The 21,790-nt window shown below is 35.4% G+C and overlaps 1 protein-coding gene across 6 annotated transcripts in view; it reads right to left on the reverse strand.

Moving 5' to 3' along the window:
- SLCO1A2 (solute carrier organic anion transporter family member 1A2) overlaps positions 1-21,790 on the reverse strand; it is a 118,492-nt gene that overhangs the window by 37,103 nt on the left and 59,599 nt on the right. For all 6 annotated transcript variants that reach the window (XM_082351981.1, XM_082351985.1, XM_082351980.1 and 3 more), the window contains 8 exons: positions 20,043-20,184; positions 17,986-18,118; positions 13,884-13,990; positions 11,026-11,172; positions 7,543-7,641; positions 6,754-6,972; positions 4,178-4,342; positions 2,645-2,840 (listed from right to left, as the gene is read on the reverse strand). In XM_082351981.1, coding sequence (XP_082208107.1) covers positions 2,645-2,840; positions 4,178-4,342; positions 6,754-6,972; positions 7,543-7,641; positions 11,026-11,172; positions 13,884-13,990; positions 17,986-18,118; positions 20,043-20,184 — 1,208 coding nt within the window. The remainder of the gene's footprint in view (positions 1-2,644; positions 2,841-4,177; positions 4,343-6,753; positions 6,973-7,542; positions 7,642-11,025; positions 11,173-13,883; positions 13,991-17,985; positions 18,119-20,042; positions 20,185-21,790) is intronic.

Here is a 21,790-nt window from a genome sequence, read left to right on the forward strand (position 1 = left end):
GGGGATGACGTCAAACTAAAAAGCTGCTGCACAGAAAGTGAAACCATCAATGAAATGAAAAGGCAACCTATGAAATGGGAGAAAATAGTTGCAAATCATATATCTGATAAGAGGTTAATTTCCAAAATATAAAGAACTCCTACAACTCAATAACAAAAACCAAATGATCTAATTTAGAAATGGGCAGAGGAACTGAATAGACATTTTTTCCAAAGAAGACATACAAACAGCCAAACCGGTAAATGAAAAGATGCTCAACATCACTAATTATCAGGGAAATGCAGATCAAAACCACAATGAGATATCACCTCATACCTATTAGGATGTTTAAGGGGATGTCTATTATCAAAAGGAAAGAGGTAACAAATGCTGGTGAGAATGTAGAGAAAAGGGAAACCTTGTGCACTTTTGGTGGGAATGTAAATTGATAGACCCACTGTGGAAAACAGTATGGAGTGTCCTCAAGAAATTAAAAATAGAACTACCATATGATCCAGCAATTCCACTTCTGGGTATTTATCCGAAGGAATGAAAATAGACGATGGAAGAGATATCTCTATTCCCGTGTTCATTGAAGCATTATTCACAATAATAAGACATGGAAATAACCTATGTGTGCATTGACAGATGAATGGGTAAAGAAAATGTGGTATATGTATATATATATACACACACACACACACACACACACACACACAATGGAATATCAACCACCATAGAAAAGAAGGAAATCCTGACATTTGCGACAATATGGATGAGCCTTGAGGGCTTTATGCAAAGTGAAGTAAGTCAGAAAGAGAAAGAAAAATGCTATATGATCTCACTTATTTGTGGAATCTAAAAAAACTGAACTCACGGAAACAGTAGATTGGTGGTTGCTGGGAGGTAGGAAAAGGAATGGGGAAACATGGTCAAAGGGACAAGCTTGCAGAGACGGGGTGAATAAGTTCTGGGGATACGATGTACATCCTAGTGACTATGGTTAACAATGCTGTATGTTTTAAAGTTCCCAAGAGAGTAGATCTTAAAAGTTACCACACACACACACACACATGCAAAATTGTAAATATGTGAGGTGATGGATGTGTTAACTAACCTTATTGTGATAATCATTTTGCAATATATAATGTATCAAATCATCAGATTATACACCTTAAACCTAAATGATTTTTTTGTCAATTATATCTCAATAAAACCAGGGGAAAAAAGTTTTTTAAAAAGGGTCTAACTCAGAGAAAGACAAATATCATATGATATCACTTAGGTGGAATCTAAACAAAATGATACAAATGAACTTATTTACAAAACAGAAACAGGCTCACAGATGCAGAAAACAAATTTATGGTTACCAAAGTGGAAAGAAGGGAGGGATAAATTAGGAGTTTGAGATTAACAGATATACACTATAAAAAATAAATAGAATTATATAAAAAATGAATAGTTGATATAAAATAAACGACAAGAACTACTGTATAGCACAGGGAACTATATTCAATATCTTGTAATAACCTATAATGGAAAAGAATCTGAAAAGAATATATATATATTTATATATATGTGTGTGTGTAACTGAATCACTTTGCTGTACACCTGAAACTAACACATTGTAAATCAACTATACTTCAATTTAAAAACAGATCTAAAGGTCTAACAAGATTACTTTCCTTATGTTCAATGTAATATGATGAAAAGAACGCTAGCATGGGAGTCTAGAAACTGAATTAAAGTCCTGACTCATGACTAGATTATGCCTTTTTACATATTTGCTCTGGGAATCAGGATAATTGGAGATGGAGATAATCTTTAAGATTTTACTAATTTTAAATTCTATTCTTATATATTGATGGAGTTGAAGAGGTTTTCCATGACCTCCCTTTGTCATTTAATCTCTCTGAATCTAAATTCTTCATCTGTAAAATGAAAATAACAACAGCTATCTTAAATGGAATTTGCAAGACTCAAATAAGATAATATATAAAATTACTTTTATGATTATATATTTAATATTATTCCAATCGTATAGTCCTTGGTAATTTTAAAGGGACCATTTTAGGATGCTCTTCATTTCAACTCATCACTCCATTATCTAGATATGTCCTACAAATGACTTTTAGAAACTCATATCACTATGCAAAACCTTCCTGTGAACCCAGGTAACCCTCAAAATGCAATCTAAAACCATTCAACAACATAGATATACCTATACAAATAAAATATATAAATTTATATAAGCATCGATATATCACGTATTAGGATTCAGTTACGTTAAATTTAAGCCCATCCTGGAACCATATAAAGGTGATTGAGACTGTATAGTCAACTCTTAATTTTACCTGTTTATGGTTGTATAAAATATATGGATAACACATCCTAATACAACCTAAAACCATAACTAGTTTCTGTGATATTCATTTTACTATCTACTAGGATATCACAAAGACAAACACACACACACACACACACACACGCAATCATAAGCTCACTAACTCTGTGATATATTCCCAACCTCTTTAATAAGATGGAGAAAGACCACAAATTCCTGCCATTAACTCCAATTAGCAAATAATCTGGTCATGAGTAATCACTGTAGAAAATATATTATTAACTTTTGAAAGAGTATGACATTCATTAGAAAACAACATACCCTTCGTAAGAGGTGGTTATGCCAGCAACTGAAGAATTATCACAGATCATGAGAAAACACAAAAAATAGAGAAGATACTCAATTAAGGATAACCAACATCCTATGTGGGCAGCTTGTATGACAGTAATCTTGAACTTCTTCATAATTAAACCACCAACTATATATCCAATGCATATTGGAGGTAAGTTATAAATACCTATAAATACAAGTAAAATATTATGTACAAAGTGACTTAGCAAAGGAAAAAATATGATAACACATTTATCTAATATGTCTCACATAAAAAACCATTTAGGTCCCACTCATAGTGAAGAAGGCTAATTTAAATTTATCCCCACTTAGTTATGCATTACATACAGAGAGATTTTTAAATGCCCCACAACATCGAAATATATTTTAGAAGACTGTTATCATTGTCATTCATTTAATTAATAGCAGTAAGTTGTAAATTTCTTGTATGCAGGGATCATGATCTATATCTCTTTTCTTAGGATCAAGGTAGAAGTGAGAAGTCAAAGTCGACCAGTCATTTATTGCTTTCCGTTCTTTCGGGTGGGATTATATATATAATGATTTGTATATAACATATACAGTATTACATAATCATACAGAGAATGATTTGTATGATTCTGCAGCTTTTTATTCCCACTCTGATTGTTAAGAATTTGACTCAGCTCAAGGTATTTTAGAGGTACTTTGCTGAGCCTGTGATTGTCAAGTGTCTTTACATTTAATGTCTTGCTGCTACTGACTAGCACTCTCCCTCCCCCGATCCTCCCCCCAAAAAAGGAAAAAGAAAGGGAAAAGACAGCCCTAGGTTTCATCTTTACAGTGCCAGGGTCTGTTCACTGAATCACACTCTTGGGAGAGCTTGTTTAATATCCATTCTCAAGTCCCATTCCAGAGAGTCTAATTTAGTATATTTGAGATGGGTCCCAGGTATCTGAACTTTTAACAAACACTCTAGGTGATGTGGGTACATGTAATCTGGAACTTCTCTTTTCAAAACAGTAAGAAAGATCCCAGGAGAAACTCAGGGTGGAGTAGAACCACCGAGGTTAGTGTGGCTGCAGGAAAATCAGAATGTATGGGTGGCAGAGACATCCCAAAACACCAGCGGAGCCAGGGAACTAAGTTAGAAACCACAGAATTCATGAATTGGAGCCCAAAAAGTAAAACCTGGATGTGAAACAAAATTCCTGATGAGTTAACTCTGTCTTCCTTTTTACATAAATGAATTACCAATCTGAAAATTGGATCTAACTTGTACGTTCCCTAAACTTTCCACAAATATTTCAAATTTGCATTCTGACTACAAAAAGAGCCAAAGAAAGAAGAAAACCAGGATTTTCTGGCTTCTTCCCTTCCTTACCCTCTCTTGATTTCCCTGGAGAGCAGACGGGGGGAGATTACCAGAGGCAAAAAAATATCCTAACAGATTTCAACTGAGGAGTTTCCTAGACCCATCATCACACTGTTCACCATTTCATGGGAAAAAAAGTGGGCTACAATTGCAGAGAAGAACAAACATACCAATGAGAAAGATTGCATCTGAAGCTGATTTTCCATAGTGCTGTTCCAGATATTTAGGCATGAAGGAGATCATATTGACAAACGCATTGAATTGCAGCACACTTATTAGTATGAAAAGCATGTAAACTGGGTTGCACAAAAGGCTTTTCATGAATGGTAAAAAATCTGAAAGGAAAGGATGACAGCAGTGTCATACAAACTTGGCTTTGCATTTTATGACTGACTTTTTCTGAAACATCAACCTCCCCTCTAAAGTATGTTTTTCTGTTTTATAATGCACATGTGTTTCTTGATTCTTTTTGCCCCTTGAAAGCTAAAGTTGTATCGCTGTTTTGGTAGCTTCTGCAAGACAGTGAGGCAGCTGAGCGGGAAGGGATCAGAACACAGTCGTTTTGCCTTCACTAAGTTACTAACATGTCTTAAGGAAAAAGTATAACTATTGCATGACAAAAATATTGTCCGAGTTCACACCATTTCTTTCTTATCCTTCTCTTTTACTTGTACTAATATCCTCTCTTCTCTAGAGATCATCTAGAATGAAAGATTCTTGCTCTCCTGTTCTGTCCTCTAAAGTCAGGAAGGAAATCAATTTCATAAAGAAGTTCACACTCAAATATTGATTAATCATTCCTGAACATTTAAAATGTAGTTAGATGTGGAAATTCATGACATATAAATTTTCTCAAGTACTAGGCATTTCTTTGCTTCTAACGGTTCACAGTCTTTTAAAATACCAACCCCCAGGTCTCGCTCCCTGAAATCCTGATTCATTTGCTATATACTAAAGACCATGTAAATGAGTTAACTGAAATGTTTTCCTGTTTGTGTGGACAGACAAAGCTCAGAGCCAAATTTGCGGCCAGCTCTAGCACATGTTCTAGGTCACACTGTCTCCATTTTGGGTCAAAGTCTCACTTATAGTTTCTTTTCACTTTTCCTATCTTCATGTTCTCTGTCTTGATTTCCTTACTTATTGTGTATTATCCTGGTTTGCTTAATAAACAGCCTAAAATCCAATCTAGCAAAGTATCAATCAGTAAACAACTTGGAAGAGGAGGAAGCATAGTTTAATGCAAAGAAATGAATTCTAGTTGTAGAATTCATATGTATGAATAAAGTACATGGCAGAGAAGTGACTTGTGTTCACAGCTCTTTGGAGATTTTGAAGTCACGCATGTTTGTTGACATACTGTCCTAATAGATGAGTCTCAGTAGTTTCAATTTCTTTTCTAGATGTCATATACTGAGTTAAGCCCTTTCCTAGTTTATTTTGCAGACTATAAATGATATTCTGTGTTAAAATTCCCTACCGGTCCATACCGGCCCTTTGAGAAGAGTTGTGAATATAATCGTAAGGACTCTGAGAGTTTGTAAGATTCTGAATTGGCTCCTAATGATATGAGAAGTATTAAATCATGTTAAATTGTGGTTTAAGTGAATTTGTAACTGCTAAAAATTCTGTGCAAATTGATATTATAATTTACGGGTGGTGGTTGAAGTGGCAACATCAACAATAATAATAATACTAATACTAGTAAGCAGTAATAATAGTAATATGTGTCAGAACTCCTTTTACCTTCGCCCAACAACTTTATAATAATAAATACTATTTTATCCCCATCTTTGAGGTAAGGAAACTAAGCCCCCCACCACCTTCCAAATGGCCACTCTTTAAGAATTCCAAGGCCCAGGCCATACCTTATACTAATTAAATCAGACCTCTGGGTAATACTGCAAAATTTCCATGCATCAGTAATTTAAAAAATTCCCTAGGTGATTCCAATATATGGCCAAGTTTGAGAACGAGTATTCTTGAATACTATACATAGATTACCTTACTTAGTTTCCCATAGATACACCTTCTGTAAATTATGCTTTGAGATTTATTGAGGATCTATACCAAACAAAAACCTGTTACATGAAATATGCTCCTGAATTTGCTAGAAAACAACTATGTGACTCAATATTACTTGTATTGTAAATCATATAATTTTTTTCTTTTTTTTACAACTTGTTACTTGGGCAACAATTTCTCTTTAAGAATTGTTATCCTTTCCACTCTCAAATATAGATAATTATATGACCTATAATTGAGGTGCCTTTTTTCTTTTCTGCCTTAACTTCCAAGAAGCTCACAGCTCAGCTAATACTTTTGGTTTCAGACCTATATGGTACTTATTTGGATTAGCGTATATTTTTTCCTCCTTTTGTTCTTGGTTTGAGTTTCTTTTTTAATTAGGCCTATGCTCTCTGTAAAATAGATTTTTTAAGGCAGATGGGACCTAATTTATTTATTTATTTATTTATTTATTTATTGAGTACCCAGATTGACATAAAATTTCATATAAATGCTGATCTAAGTCAGGTTCTAAACTATATCATTCACTCCCATGTGGTAGCATGGGAAAACATTATTGTAGTAGCACAGCTAGACGTTACTGACTGCTGACTGCCAGTGACAAATTGTTTTAACTCAGCCTAGCATATTGTAGTAGACTAAGATACAGACACGACTACAGAAAATAAAAAGTAAATTGTAAAATATAAATTGTAAAACATAAAATGTTTATATTTGCCTTTAGTGATTCCAACCCTTTTCTTCCTGACTTTGCTTTGTTTCTCTTCTTTGTCATTTTTAACGGTCTCAGCAATATCCTCTAGTCCTTCCTTTGGAAGCGTTTTGGGCAAAACGAAAAAAGGAATGGCAGTAAGCACATTCACTCCTGCACAAACCAAAAAGCCAAACCACCATGCACCAACCCAACGAGTATCAGTGGGAGTTATGGTCAGATCATCTGTAAAGAGATATACACATTTTTTATTAGTTTGAGTCATTATTTCCTTTCTGAACTATAGAAAATTATTACAATTATAATTGTCAGGTTCTATCCAAGTACAGAATTTGCATATAATTCAGACATTGATAAAACTTGTCTGACAATATGTGGTGTTACAATACTATCTAGCAATAAGCTAGTTTGACTATCTGTCCTATCATGTAAGGAATTTATAAATAGGTACATATTAAAGAGCTACAAGTTCTATTTCATTATCCTCAAATGATTGCTTGATTTAAAAAAAAATTTAAACCTATATGCTTAAATCTTTTGAAAACAAGAAATATGATTAGTGCAGTAGAAAGAGCACTGGATTTTGAGTCAGAAGATCAGCACTGTATCTTGCTCTCCTGCTCACTGGTTTGAAATATTGAAAATTATTTAAACTCCTCAACTTCAATTTGGTCACCTGGAAAGTGGAGACTCTATCTAACTGAGGGTCAGGTAAAGCAACAATTAAATGTGATAACCTACCCAATGATGCTTTGTGTACTCTGGACACTGTATAAATAGATTTTATCGAGTTACCTGTGTTCACCGATCCAGTGTCAACATAAACATTTGCACAGAATGACGCTAACGAAAGTCCAATCAAAGGACCAATGATAGCTCCTGTTTCTATAAACCCTAAAAATAAAGGAAAATATAAAGTTATACACGCACATAAAGAGTTCTAATCCCATGAAGAGTCTGAAGATTGAATTGTTTTTACCTTAGATATTTTTGCCTTATGTGTTCAATCTGTAGGAAAATTAAACTTGGTGTACGTATAAGTAACAAGGGTGTTTGTTTAAATGTTGAAAAAGCCTCCAAATTCTCTTTCACACTCGGTTACAGATAAAGATCTGCAGTTAGAAGCAACTGGCTGCAGCAGGGTGACCATATTGTGTGCAAACGCCCTTCTCCAAGATGAAAATATTCCTTTTCTCTTATGAAAGACTAACTTACTTAAAATTATCAGTGTGTATGTATGACTTCATTCCTTAATAATAATTTTGAAATAAAACTAAGGAAATGGGAATCTTTAAATTCTATGACAGCATATCTCCACAATCTCAACTTGACCTGATAAATTGCTAAGACAAAGGTGAGATTAGTGGGACTGTCCCCATTATGATTCAAAGCCAGTTTCTCTTGTGGTATTAGAGACTGGTTAAAGTGATGGCCTTTTTTGGTGAGTTTTGTTGTGTCTTGTGAGTAAACTATTACTGTGTCTGATATTGGAATAGAATTATCACTACTGTATCATGGGTGGATATTTTGATTCTATGGTTCCTTCAGTATTACAGCTGGGATCTTTCTATTGAGAAAGTCACAGTATAGAGCAAAATTATTTTGTTGCCTTCCACAGTCATATTTTTGGAGGATTTTAAAAGAAATACTATGTTATGATAAATATCTTGTGGCATATTCTTCAGAAAAGCTTCACTCCCAAATCTACCACTTGAAACTTCCTTTGGCTCTGTCCTCACTTTTATTGATACTTCTCTTCCCCGTTACCGTCGTCTCCTTTCTTACCCTCCACCTTCTTATCTTGCATTTCCATCAGTCCCCTCCATCCTCACTTGACTTTTTACTCCTCTGGACCATTATCATCAGCTATCTCATGATTTGTCTACAATTCTGAGTCTATGCTGAGCCCTCCCTGCTTACTGAAAATCCAGGCTCGAGCTTCTTCAACTTTCTTCCTCTTTACTTCAAAATATGTCTTCACGGATTGCCTCTGCCTTCTCCACGGTTTATGGGCTAGTCCACCTTGTACACACCTGACTGCTTGACACTAATCCTTTCAAAACTTTTGTTTAATTTCATTGAAGTATAGTTGATTTACAATGTTGTGTTAATTTCTTCTGTACAGCAAAGTGTTATATATATATATATATATATATATATATATATATATATATATATTCTTTTCCACGATGGTTTGTCACAGGATATTGAATATGGTTCCCTGTGCTACACAGTAGGACCTTGTTGTTTATCCATTCTGTATAAATAGTTTGCCTCTGCTCATTTCAAACTCCCAATCCATCCCTCCCCTACACCTCCTCCCCCTTGGCCACCACGAGTCTGTTCTCTATGTCTGTGAGACACTAACCCTTTCTATTTTCTCTGAGGTCTTGCTCAACCAAACACTCCCTCTTGTGTATTTGTTCATTCTCCCCCACATCCAGTGATTGGTACAATTTCTCAAATTCACCCTGATTTCTTTCCTGTCATTATACTCTGCCTCTACTTTACTCAAATCCTTTCACGTTCTACTCAAAATACTCGCAGGTAGCCTCAGTGATCTCTTGGCCACTTACCAGTGTTCTTCATCTTCTTAATTGGTCAGCTTTCTTTGGACATTTTCCTCTGAAGACTTACAAAACTATACAGTCATTTATTGTCTTAGTCTTGTCCCTTATGACTACCCCTTCTTTGAGTTTTCTTCCTCTTACTCTATTCACTTAAGTAGAAGCATTCCCTAGTATTTTATCCTAGGGCCCCTCACTATGTAGCATCTGACCTCCTACGGCAACCTCATTTCTCCCTCTTGATTTTATTTTTTGTCTCTGTATAAGTGATTCTCAAATTTTATGTCTAGCTTTTATGTTCCCTCCTAAACTCCAGAGCCATACATGGAACTGTTTTCTTGATATATAGCTAATTTACTTATAATTATTTAATTATACATGGATTATTAATTATTAATAATTATTACTGCAATTTTCAAATTTAATTATACACATATTTATCAGATTTTATTGATTTATAATTATGTAGTTATTTACATACTAAACTTTATATGGACAATGTCTTATTCATCTTAATACATGTAGAGATTATCCATTGCTTCTGCGTTATACACCCTAATATTTGTTGAAAAAAGAAATACCTATTTTAACAAGGTGTTTGTTAATTTATTGCAGGTGAGCATTCTGTAATCTTTCAATATAAGTATGTGAATGGATTTCAAAGACTGAATAGAAAAACACTGAAAAAGATTATTGCAAAATCAGTGAGTCATCAAAATCACCCAAAGTTGCTTGGGATAATCGTTCCTAAATATTTTAATCTCCTCATTACATGTAGCTCTGTTACTATCTTCTCTCACCCACTTTGACTTTTCTGGTTTTAAAAAGATATTTCTACTTTAACAGAAAAAATGTCCCTGTACTCAAAGTTATGATTTTATAACCAACAACAGATGGAGTAACTAAGGAATATAAGCAAGTTATGCATAATAAATTAAGAATATTCAGGAGATTGTAAGACAATATACAAGGTGGATCTTAAGTTGCCTATTGTGGGAGATACTGATAGATGTTAGAAAATGAATTTTCAGGAAACATAACCAAAATTATGAAGACAGATATTTGCAAAAAATATGAAACAGCCTGGCTATTATAAAGAAATTGTGATAAAGAGAAACTATATAGGAAACTAAATAGATAAACTGAGTGCAGAGCTAGTAATAAGTGGAGAGCTCATATTTAATAGATAGTCAGTATGTTTCATCAACATGAAAGAGAAGACATTTAAAATAGTTAAGAAAAATTATACTGCAAGAATTTTTATAAGAAATTGATTATAAATACTACAGATAAAATGACCAATATAGAAGTTATAATAACCTATACATGAAGTGATGAAGACCTGAACAAAAATAGAAGTAATGAAAATAGTGAGAAAGGTTTTGAATATGAGACATTTTGGATAAAACATTGCTAAATCTCTTAACAGATTGGGTATAGAGTGGTGCCCAGCAAATGGAGGAGTCAAATAGAACTCCAGGGGCACTAGATTAATGGCATTTTCAATAGTAAAAAAGCAGATTTAGCAAAGTGGCTTATTTGGAGTTAGCCCATAATTGCTCCATTCATCAAACTTTAAATGATGGCCAGTTGTGCCAAAGCACTCTGCTCATCATTCTGGAAATCACTAAGCACCCAAATAAATAACTAATATCCATGCTCAAGGAGCTTACTGTCCTGAAAAGAGGCTAAGGCAGATTTTCCAACTCACCAATATATAAAGGAGAGTTTTCAGATTTGGCAAAATCCTCTATGTAGGAAATACCCAAAGGCATGATGGGAGTTTCACCAATTCCACGTATAATATTTCCAACTAGTACATACACCCACATTAATGATTTAACTTCCTTCACACACTCTGCATTAAAAGAAAAAAAGACATTACATTAGTGTTTTGGTAGTGAAATATTAGCAATACTTAATTCTAAGTTTTTGGTAAGTAAGCATTTCACAGTTCTTATGTGACCATGGCACCTTGCCAACAATTTACTATGCCAGCGATGACTCATGGGCCATCCCTCTTGCACTTTCTGACAGAGTGCTTAGGTATGGCCAACAATAAGTGGTACGCTGGAGCCAGTTCCTACTGGCTGGGGAGAGATGAGAATATACATCTCTTCCCAATTCAGTATTTAGTGATAACATGCCGGTAGTTTGATGAGAGTATTTACACCACAGAAATTGACAAACACTAAAAATCAAGGCTATTTTTTTCCCTCTAGAGAGTTAGTTTACCAGCAACTACTAAACTTAGTTAGCTGTTATAAGTGCTACCCAATATATATACTAACTTTGAGGAGAGGAAAAAACACAAATATCTCTCCCTAGAATTGAGACTATATTTATAAGATTTACGTAAGAGGCTCACTGAGTTTTGAATTCTCTACAGTTCTAATTACTTTATAGAAATGAAAAATATTTAACTGAGTAGTAATCACATTTTCTCTATAGAGCCCACTGTATACTGTGATCACCAAATAACTTCTTTTTAAATTGAAGTACAGTGACTTAACAATACTATATTAGTTTCAGGTGTACAACATAGTAATTTGATATTTTTATAGATTATACTCCATATAAAGTTATGATAAAACATTGGCAACATTCTCTGCGTTGTACATTACATCCTTTTACTTATTTTATACCTAGTAGTATGTACCTCTTAATCCCCTCCTCCTATTTTCCCCATCCTCCCACCCTTCTCCCCACTGGCAATTACTAGTTTGTTCTCTGCATGTATGAATCTGTGTCTGTTCTGTTATATTCATTCGTTTCATTTTTTAGATTCAGCATATAAGTCAAAACATACAGTATTTCTCTTTTTCTCACTTATTTCACTAAACATAATACCCTCCAGGTCCATCCATGTTGTTGCAAATGGCAAAATTTCATTCTTTTTTGTGGCTGAGTAGTATATTCCACTGTGTATGTATTCACCACGTCTTCTTTATCCATTCATCTGTTGATGCACACTTAGGTTGCTTCCATATCTTGGCTATTGTAGATAATGCTACTATGAACATTGGGGTGCATGTATCTTTTTGAATTAGTGTTTTTGTTTTTTTCAGATATGTATATATATATCCAGGAGGAGAATTGCTAGATCCTATGGTAGTTCTATTTTTAATCTTTTGAGGAGCCTCCATACTGCTTTTCATAGTGGCTGCACCAATTTAGATTCCCATCAGCAGCGTACAAGTGTTCCCTTTTCTCCACATCCTCACCAATATTTGTTATTTGTTACCTTTTTAAGGCCAGCCATTCTGGCAGGTGTAAGAAAATATCTCATTGTGGTTTTTGATTTGCATTTTCCCGATGATTAGTAAACTGTGCCACCCACAGATGTGAGGGTCCTGAACACAGCTGAGTCTCAAAATTTCTTGTGAGCCTATCTCTCAGTCATTCCCAGTCCAGAAAATCATAGTCTCCGTTGCTGGGTATTCATATTTTTATCTATGATGAGCACAATGTTTATGTCTATAGATCACAGGCAAACTCCAGGTTTCCTCTAGGGCAAAACTGAGAATATCAGGTGGTTGAGGAATCAACACACTTCCCTGGAGATACACCCAACTGGGAAGGTTTTGTTTATCTACTACAATGCACATTAGGAAAAATAGGAAACAGGACCTGAGTCATTCTTTGGCAAAAGCCAACTCAAGGAGAGAACGTGGGCTATTGCTGATGTCACTGTTTTCTTTTGTTTCCCCAGGGGGTTCCTTTGATTTAGAGTTTCTGAGACAACTATTCTTATACTCATTTGAACTGTTTTGATTCTCTCTTATTCCATGCTGGCAGTGAAATTCCCAGCCTAAGGAACCACTGTAACTTCCACTGATATGAATACAGCCTGAAAATGTGCCCATCACAGGGAAAGAAGTTCTGGTCTGAGGTAAATTAACAGGGTCACCTATAGACTAAGTATCACCAGATTACACAGGTCCTTTAGCACAGGAAGGGGCAGAGGCAGGTATGTTGGTGCCTGGGACTGCAAGAACCTGGAAGAAACACCATTATTGTACACTATCGCGCTGGATTAGGAAGTAGTCTCTGGAAAAGAGGGACAACTGGGCAAAAAAGACAAGTTCCTAGTTCAGTAGAAAGAGACTAGAGTATTCAGAACTATAGCATACTCGCCTGCTTTCTCTGCTATAGAATATCAATAATATAACACAAATCTTTTGAACTTTGTTTCTACCTCTGTTTCCTATTTAGATAATTGTATAGACCAAATCATCATTATAAACCCATCCTTCTAAGATATTTTCCTCTAAGGAATTAATTTTACAGTGGCCCTTGGGTGGATGTCTTTGACTGATTTTTAAATAACCATTTTAAAGAACAGACAAGGCAGTCTTAATAGGTCTATTCAAATATAAGAGGCATAACATTTTCTATTATTAGCCATTCCTATTCTCCTCCGTGATCCCCTCTAAAATCCTTTAGAGGGGAAAAAATATCTTTTTGTTCCTCTACCTTACTTAACCAAACCCAATAACTCATTCAAAGACTCTCCACAGAAAGTGTTCAGTTACAAATTAACTAAAGTAATAAAATGAAGCAGACAACCTGATGGATCTTCTGTTGGTTTGAAAATCTGGGTTCCGTTTTCCATACACAAGAAACTGTTTGAGGACAAATTACCAGACACTGAAACTGTAGATTCATATTCGTATCTGTATGAACGCAGGGAAAACACATTTGTGTTAAGGAGCCAATGAGGACAATGTGAGCATTGTGAAGATGCTCCTGCTTCACTTAAGATACAACATCCAAACCCAGGAAAGCAGATGTCTTTTCATCTTTGCCACCCAATCATCATAGATTGCTATCATCAAAAAGAACTTGCCACTCACAAAAATGTGCAATTCATTGACAGCCAGCTTTCAATTATCTGCATATGTATGGTCTATCCTTTAGATTACCTAACATCAATGTTTGTGGTTTTTAGGTGATCATTGCCTGGAAATAATTACTGTGGATAAGGAACAAAAAGGAAGAAAAATAATAGACTCTATGAAGTATAATAAAGAAGATAAAGCTTTGGGAGGAAAAACAACACAACAAACAAGTTTCCAACTTTGGATTCTCTGAGGTTTGCTCATAAAAAATATACCCCACTTTCTGAGAATCAAACAATAATCCCTTCATGCATTCATCAATCCCCAAGAAAAACAAAACATTTTCCCATCATAATGAGAGAACTTTGGAGATTCAAACACTGTGACAGTGCAATGTAATGAGTTTTTCTCTTCTCATAAGAACAAAAGGGTTAATACACTGTGACTATATTATCTTAGGCAAATTACCACAAGATCCCATGCCCTTTCTCAGAAAGTAAATTGTAAGCTGCAATAATGGAAGAAAATATGTCCAGCTAAGTCTCTCTTTGTTAGAAATTATGCTGGACTGGTTTCTATATTTCTAGTAGATAAGAGAAATCCAAAAACAAAATACACACACACACACACACACACACACACACACACAAACAACATTGCCCTTCTGAGTTCCAAATGAGCTAAAGAGTGCTATGCTTGGATGTCACTGATAGTTCTGATTTCTATGCTATAGAACATAATAAAAAGGGTCAAAATGCCTTCTCCTTTGAACAATTGTCCAGTCATGGTCACAGAGAGTCTGTGAACTGTGGACAAGGGCTTCTGTCTCCATACCAATGACCCCATGAGATTTGCCAGCTTCAGACAAAAAAAAATAACACCTTTGGCAGAGCGTGGAAAGAAATGTAAATAATAGCTGAATATTACTTGATGTTGTCTTGGACAGGATAGGAACTAAAAGGACGGTAAAAAACTCTTTGCCTGAAAACGTCTGATCCCTTCAGAAATACCTGAGAAGATAACATATCATTTTCATTTAATTTATCCACTAAAACCTAATAATTCATTCAAAGTTCATTCATCCCCAAAACTTCAGCAAAATGACAGTTGATGGATTATAAAATAGTAAAGGAAAAGGCATAATGCCGCAAGGATAAAGAAAATGGAAGATTTGACAAGGAGAAAGAGATTTTGGAAATTCGACAAGAAGATAAAGATTTTGAAAATGGGAAAGCAGATGAGTGGTCACTGAACTAGAAAATATGAGAAACACAAGCCTAAGTAAGTGCCTGCAGGGGAGCAACCAAACATGTGCCACATATCCCTGGAAAGTTTCAGGCAGGATACAAGATACTTCTAAAGGCAGGAGTGGGTATGATCCAAAAAATCAGAGGATTGGTTTAAAGTGTGTATAAGGAGCAGTTAAACCCTTATAATAGACACCCTCCACCATCCCAATGAACATGGCCTTAGACTGCAGAGAGTCAAAACAAGCACATTGAGGATAGGAGGCCATACTAAAAACTGGGGATATTAAGTAAAAGAAAAATCTACACACTGATAAAAGAGACTCCCATCTGGCTGGTAGCCAAGCTGCCATGTCTCAGGCAACAGATTGGAGCATCCCTGCCTGAGTTAACTGACAGGTTATGGACAGTTCTGAGCCATCTCTAAAACATCCAGTCCCTGTGCTGTGAAGAAGTCCTCCAACAACCAAGTCCTACACATGTACCACAGAACTTCTGGTTAGCTTGTTGTTGCTATTCCTCTCTCTCAAATATGAGTAGCTAACCAAGGACCACCAGATATATGAAGGAAGCCTATAACATAAAGACAAAGACAAAACAAATAAAAAACTGTACACTTGAAAGAGAGACATGAAGACAGATGAAGAAAATGTAGATGGAAAAGACATTGCATTCTTAAAACAAGAGCAAGATGTTCCTTAAAAAGATACATTCAAAGAACAAGAGTCCTTAAAACTTAAAAATATGATAGCAAAAGTTAGAAATCCATTCAAAGGTTTGGAAGATAAAGAAATCTCCCCCAGGGACTTTCCTAGCAGTCCAGTGGTTAAGACTTCGCCTTCCAATGCAGGGGGTGCGGGTTCGATTCCTGGTTGGGGAGCTAAGATCCCACATGCCCCACAGCCAAAGAAACAGAAAACTAAAACAGAAGCAATACTGTAACAACTTCAATAAAAGACTTTAAAAATGGTCCACATCAATAAAAAAAATCTTTAAAAATCTCCCCTAAAAGTAACAAGAAGGTAAAGAGATAGAAAATTGGAGAGGAAAGATGAGAAAACTATAAGCTTAACTCAGGATGTAACAATATTCAAGAACAAGTAGAAGTTCTAGAAAGAGAAAGTAGAGGGGTGGAAGAAGGGAGGATATTATCAAAGAAACAATACAAGCAACTTTTACAAATGTCCAGATTGAAGGCACCTAGCACGATAAAGGAAAATCATTTATACCAACATGATTATCATGAATTCAAATTCTGGAGTTTAAAGGAAAATCCCAACAGCTCCTAGAGAAAAGAAACTGGTCGCAGGGGTTAGAATGGTATAGGATTCTCAAGAGTTAACACTGGAAACTAGAAAGTATTGGAAATGATGTCTTCAAAATCCCTAGGGAAAAAACTTCAAACCAGAATTTTATACCAGCCAAACTGTCACCAAGTATGGGAGTAGAATAGGAATATTTCCCGATGTTTAAGGTCTTAAAATTATTACTTTCCTTGCACACTTTCTCAGAAACCTATTAGATGACATTTTCCACAAAAAGAGTAAGAATGAAAAGGAAAGGAGAAGATATTACTACCCTGGAAGTGAGTAACTGAATGGAAGAAAGAGGCAGGACAAATTCCCAAGGAGAATGGTGAGTGAAAATTTCAAGGAAGCAGCCATGCGGCTGGCCTGGAGAGTTCCCAGTTCAGATTGCAGATGGAAAATTGATGATGACAGGAGAGGTATCTCAAAGACAAAAATGAAACCCTCTGATATGTATGAATATATTGAGAAGACGTTGTCCTACCGGTAAAGAGTTTGGTGATGATTCGTGAGAAATAAAAAGAAAATGAATCAAACATAAAATGAGGCAATTATTAAATCCAGGGAAAATAAAAAGTGATATAAGAAAGGGAAAATAACAGCATGGTTCAGCTGAAATATGAAAAATATTTACATAGTCACACACATGGAATAGTGAGCATGATTTTATAGTAGGAAGTCAATATGTATATTACATAACATTAAAGTATCAAAAACTAAAAGGATAAACATTTACTTAGAAATATGGAAGCAAATAGAAGAAGAAAGAGCTAAAAGAGTTGGGAGTGGTTGCCTCTGGAGAGGAGTAACATGAGCAATGTTGAAGGGGTGGGGGACAATGCTTTTTTCAACATAATTTTACTTTTCACAATTTTGCATACATATTACTTTGGTAAAAATTTAAAATGAAAATCAACCTTCAGACTGGTCTATCCTTTGGTGACCCATAATTAAACAGAAACTCAACTGTAATTAGAAGTGTCTAAATAGTCCCTAGAAAAGAGTAATCCCAAATCTTGCCAGGTCCTAAGAATCTTTTCATCAGACTCAACTCCATAAAAGAGTTGTCCCAAATCTCTGTTTCATAAATGGACATGTAAGTGGAAGCCAGGCAGCCAAGAGCACAAAACAGGCGGGTGGAACAGAATCTGAACCTTGCAGTTTCTATTACAGTGCTCTGAGTCTTTAGGGGCATTGTTCCTAGAAAGAAATCCAAGCTTATTTCCTGCAGCTGAAAGTTGCCCCTGAAAAAGTCATCAGAGACTGCAGTACTTACCGGTCCATGAGGAAATGAGGTAGTGATTGTAAGAAACACCCTAGGCCCATAACCACACATCCGACACCAATCATTATAGGTCTGTGCAGTTTAGTTCCAAAATAACTCACAAATATAATCAACAAAAGATTTCCTAGAAAAAATTGATGTGAAAAATGAATATTTCAATTAGTATGAACAAAGTCTAAATTAACAGCCTCACCCAATCATTGACTATCCAGCATTTATTGTATAATAAATACCTGAAATACTGGGATTGGTGCTAGGGATGCATGAAATAATAAATGAATAAGACACAACCCCTGCCCTGAGGGAAGGCTCTGTTTCACAATGTCTTTTAACAGAGGTTCTTGACCTGCTGTCTATAAACCCCAAAGGAGTCCATGGATAGAAATCAGGTGTTCCATGAACTTGAGTGAGAAAAAAAATTACATCTTTATTTTCAGTAACTTAATATTAGTATTTCCTTTGACTGTGAAAGTAGACACAAACTACATTAGTATTAACACTATGTATGATTTTGTCATCAATTATCACCAACAGAAGTTACAGGTATTTGCATATGACATTACAGTTGTTGCAGATACTTCAAAATATTATTGACACCAATGATTGCTTCAAAATTAGTGTAGATTTGTTATTTAACGTGATGGTAAGAAGTACAAGTATTATTACATAAGCTGCTTTTAATATTTTGATAATTTTATTTCAGTATAGTTGACTTCCTTTGTACCCTTATGGTTTTTATTTTACACAATTACATTATTCTGAGATTATAGGGCATCAGATTGCCAAAGAGGTCCTTGACACAGAAATGTTAATAACCTCTGCCAATCTCTTAGTGACTCTCCATTACCTAGAGGATAAAAGGTAAGTTCCATAGCACACGCACACGAAGCTCTCCAATAGTCCATTTCTCACCCCTGCCCATTTCTCCAGACCTATATTCTAGGAATTGCCACCTGAAGCGTGGCCAGTCCATAACACTGGGCTGAACGTTGCTCCCTACACAAGCTACCATGCTCTTTCAACATTACACTGCTTCTTCTATTGGAATTCTCTTCACACTTATCTAACCCTGTTTCGTCACCCGGAAAACTTTTACTTCAAGAGCCTATCTTCCTTAAGTGAGGTTTTGTCTCTCCTCTGTGTTCCTATAGGACATTGCATATACCTATGTCACCAAACTTACTGCATTCAGTTAAATTATTTTGCACCTATGCCCTCCATTAGACTGTGAGCTGAGTTTACACAAGGACTGTACGAGGAGTGACTTCTGACTCCGTAGCCAGGATCTCCATAGCCAGCAAACGGGTAGCACAGAATGAGGTCTGAGAGAGCCGGGCACTAGGAGACAAGATCAAGCATCACCTGCTTCAGTTTTGCCTCTATCCCATCCTAATTTTTCTTTCAGATACTGATTAAAAATATTAAAGGCAACTTGCATCTTGAAGGAAGTAAAAGCCATTACAAAAGGAGTGACATTTGTATTTCTATGCGGGTTTGTTCACAGAAGAATTCTTTCCCTTCCTCATTCTTTCTCTCTGTCCTCACATCTTCCCAGTCAGCCACAAAAATCAGAGCCTAAGAATAGGCTCTGCACTTAGAAAGGAGAATTGTCAACCTCCCAGAAACAGTAGGAGAAGAAAAATATTTGCTTTTTTTTTTAAACAGATTCCTTTGTTTCCCATGATATCTTCTAAACATGAAAATAAAGCCCTAAGGGTTATCAAATAATAGATTAAATATTAGTACTCTAAACACTATGCTACTCATGCTAGCTAACCAAAGAACTATTAGAGTGAAAAAATTTTAACTATTAGAATAAAAAGTCCCATGATGGGATATGTGACAATGTTTAAGTGTTATTCAGGGATAATATTGAAATGAATTGTTTCTCAACATATTCGAAAGTGAGCTAGGCTATTTAAGTCATTTTAGAAAATACATTCAGTCAGCTAAATGGTACAAAGCGGAAAATAAGGAGAGTAAAATTCAGACTAGCTCCCTGGATAAAATAATGTATAAAAAGAAGTAATGGAAAAATAATTCATTACCAATCTCAAAGCTTCCATTAATAAATCCAACTAGAGACGTTGGGATGTTGAATTGTCTCTCTATTTGTGTGAGCATGGAATTCATATAAGATCCGGATAGTGTTTTGGATACATACGCACATGTTATTGCCAACAGAAACATCTAGGGAGAAAAAAAGTGCAAGAAAACATATGAAAAATTTATTTTTAAATTGTACATTTGCCACCCGTTGACAAAATATCTTCTACCAAAAGACTGATTGTCTCCACCTCAAGTAACTCTTGTATTTGGAAGAAGCTTTTAAAGTGATCTCTTCTTCTGGTCTTCCATACTATGTTCTCTCTTTGAAAATCCAAAGTGGGACTAATTGATTAGTGATACTGAATTGTGTAGGTCATTTGTAGCCTCATTATTTTATGGGCACGTCTTATACATACACAGAAGCAAGTAATCATTCTAAATAACATGTAGCAAATGATTTAAATTGATCTTCAGCATTGCAACACTCTCTGTAGTACAAAAGAATACGTGTATGTTAATTTTTAAAAAGGAATGTGACGTTACACAAAGACATTATTTCTGTAGCAAACTTGCTTAAGTTCTCTCTTGAACAAAGTAATATGCAATTTATACAACATTCTATTGCTACTCATTGCCAGTTAATTTATTTAAAGCAATATTTTAATTATAAACCGTACAAAACGTTTCTAAACTTGCTATGATAAACAGGTACTTCCTATGATAAACAAATATGAATACAGTACAATAAATTTCCACATATTGAATCACACTTCCTAGGTATTGATATAATTCCAGACAGCAGTCAGGCTGACACCATCTGTAACAAAAAACTCAAGGACAATTTAACAGATAGAACCATTGTGATCAGCAGAAACTAGTATGGTTTTACTAAAAAGTTAAATTTTTGATAGTTTTATTAAATTGGAAGTGAAAAGATTTAGGTCTTAGTAAGGGATTTGAAAAAGGAGCAAAGTCAGGTAGATTAATGCTTCAAAATCAACAAATTATAGATAAATATATTTATATCAACCTGAATGGTAGTCTCCAATCCTATGCCATAGGGCTTTTCCATTTCCTGATGCCACTTCCATCCTGAGAGACCATTCGATTTACTCTCCAGCCAGTACACTCATATCCCTAAAATCCTCACCCCTCCATCTTCCAATTTCTCAATCTTGAACCAACCCCACAATTTATACTGGACTTTGTACACTCCCTTCAAGATTATTTACAATCTTTTCTTTTTGTCAGTCTCCAACTCAGCCCCATGCTCTTCTCGACCAGCAAATGATCTCAGCAACTTCACCTTCAAATTTACCCCTCCCTACCCCTCCAATTTCCTTCCCATCTTAAAAGGATGTATCCTTCCTCCTGTATAAGAAACTCCCTCCAGCCATGCTCTGGAATCCATTCTTCCCATTGCTGAGATCCTGATTCATCAATTGTTGACCCCCTCCTCTATTTTCATCCCCATACACTTTACTGCCTCTCTCCCCACTAACTTATAACTATATCCAAGACATTTCTGTCCTAAAAATCTTCCCTCATCCCTGATGGTAGCTCCAGCTACCATCAAGCTGTTTGGAAGAATAGTCTAGATTCATTGCCTACACGAACCTTCCACTCACCCTTCGGTCTATTACAGTCTAGCCTCTCTTGAAGCTACTCTATAAAAGGTCATAAACAACTTCCTGATTTCCAAATCCAATAGGTACTTCTCAGTCCTCAGCTAAGTTGATATCTCGGA

The sequence above is a fragment of the Balaenoptera borealis genome, assembly GCF_965194805.1.
Source record: "Balaenoptera borealis genome assembly, chromosome: 13".
Taxonomy (NCBI): Eukaryota; Metazoa; Chordata; class Mammalia; order Artiodactyla; family Balaenopteridae; genus Balaenoptera; species Balaenoptera borealis.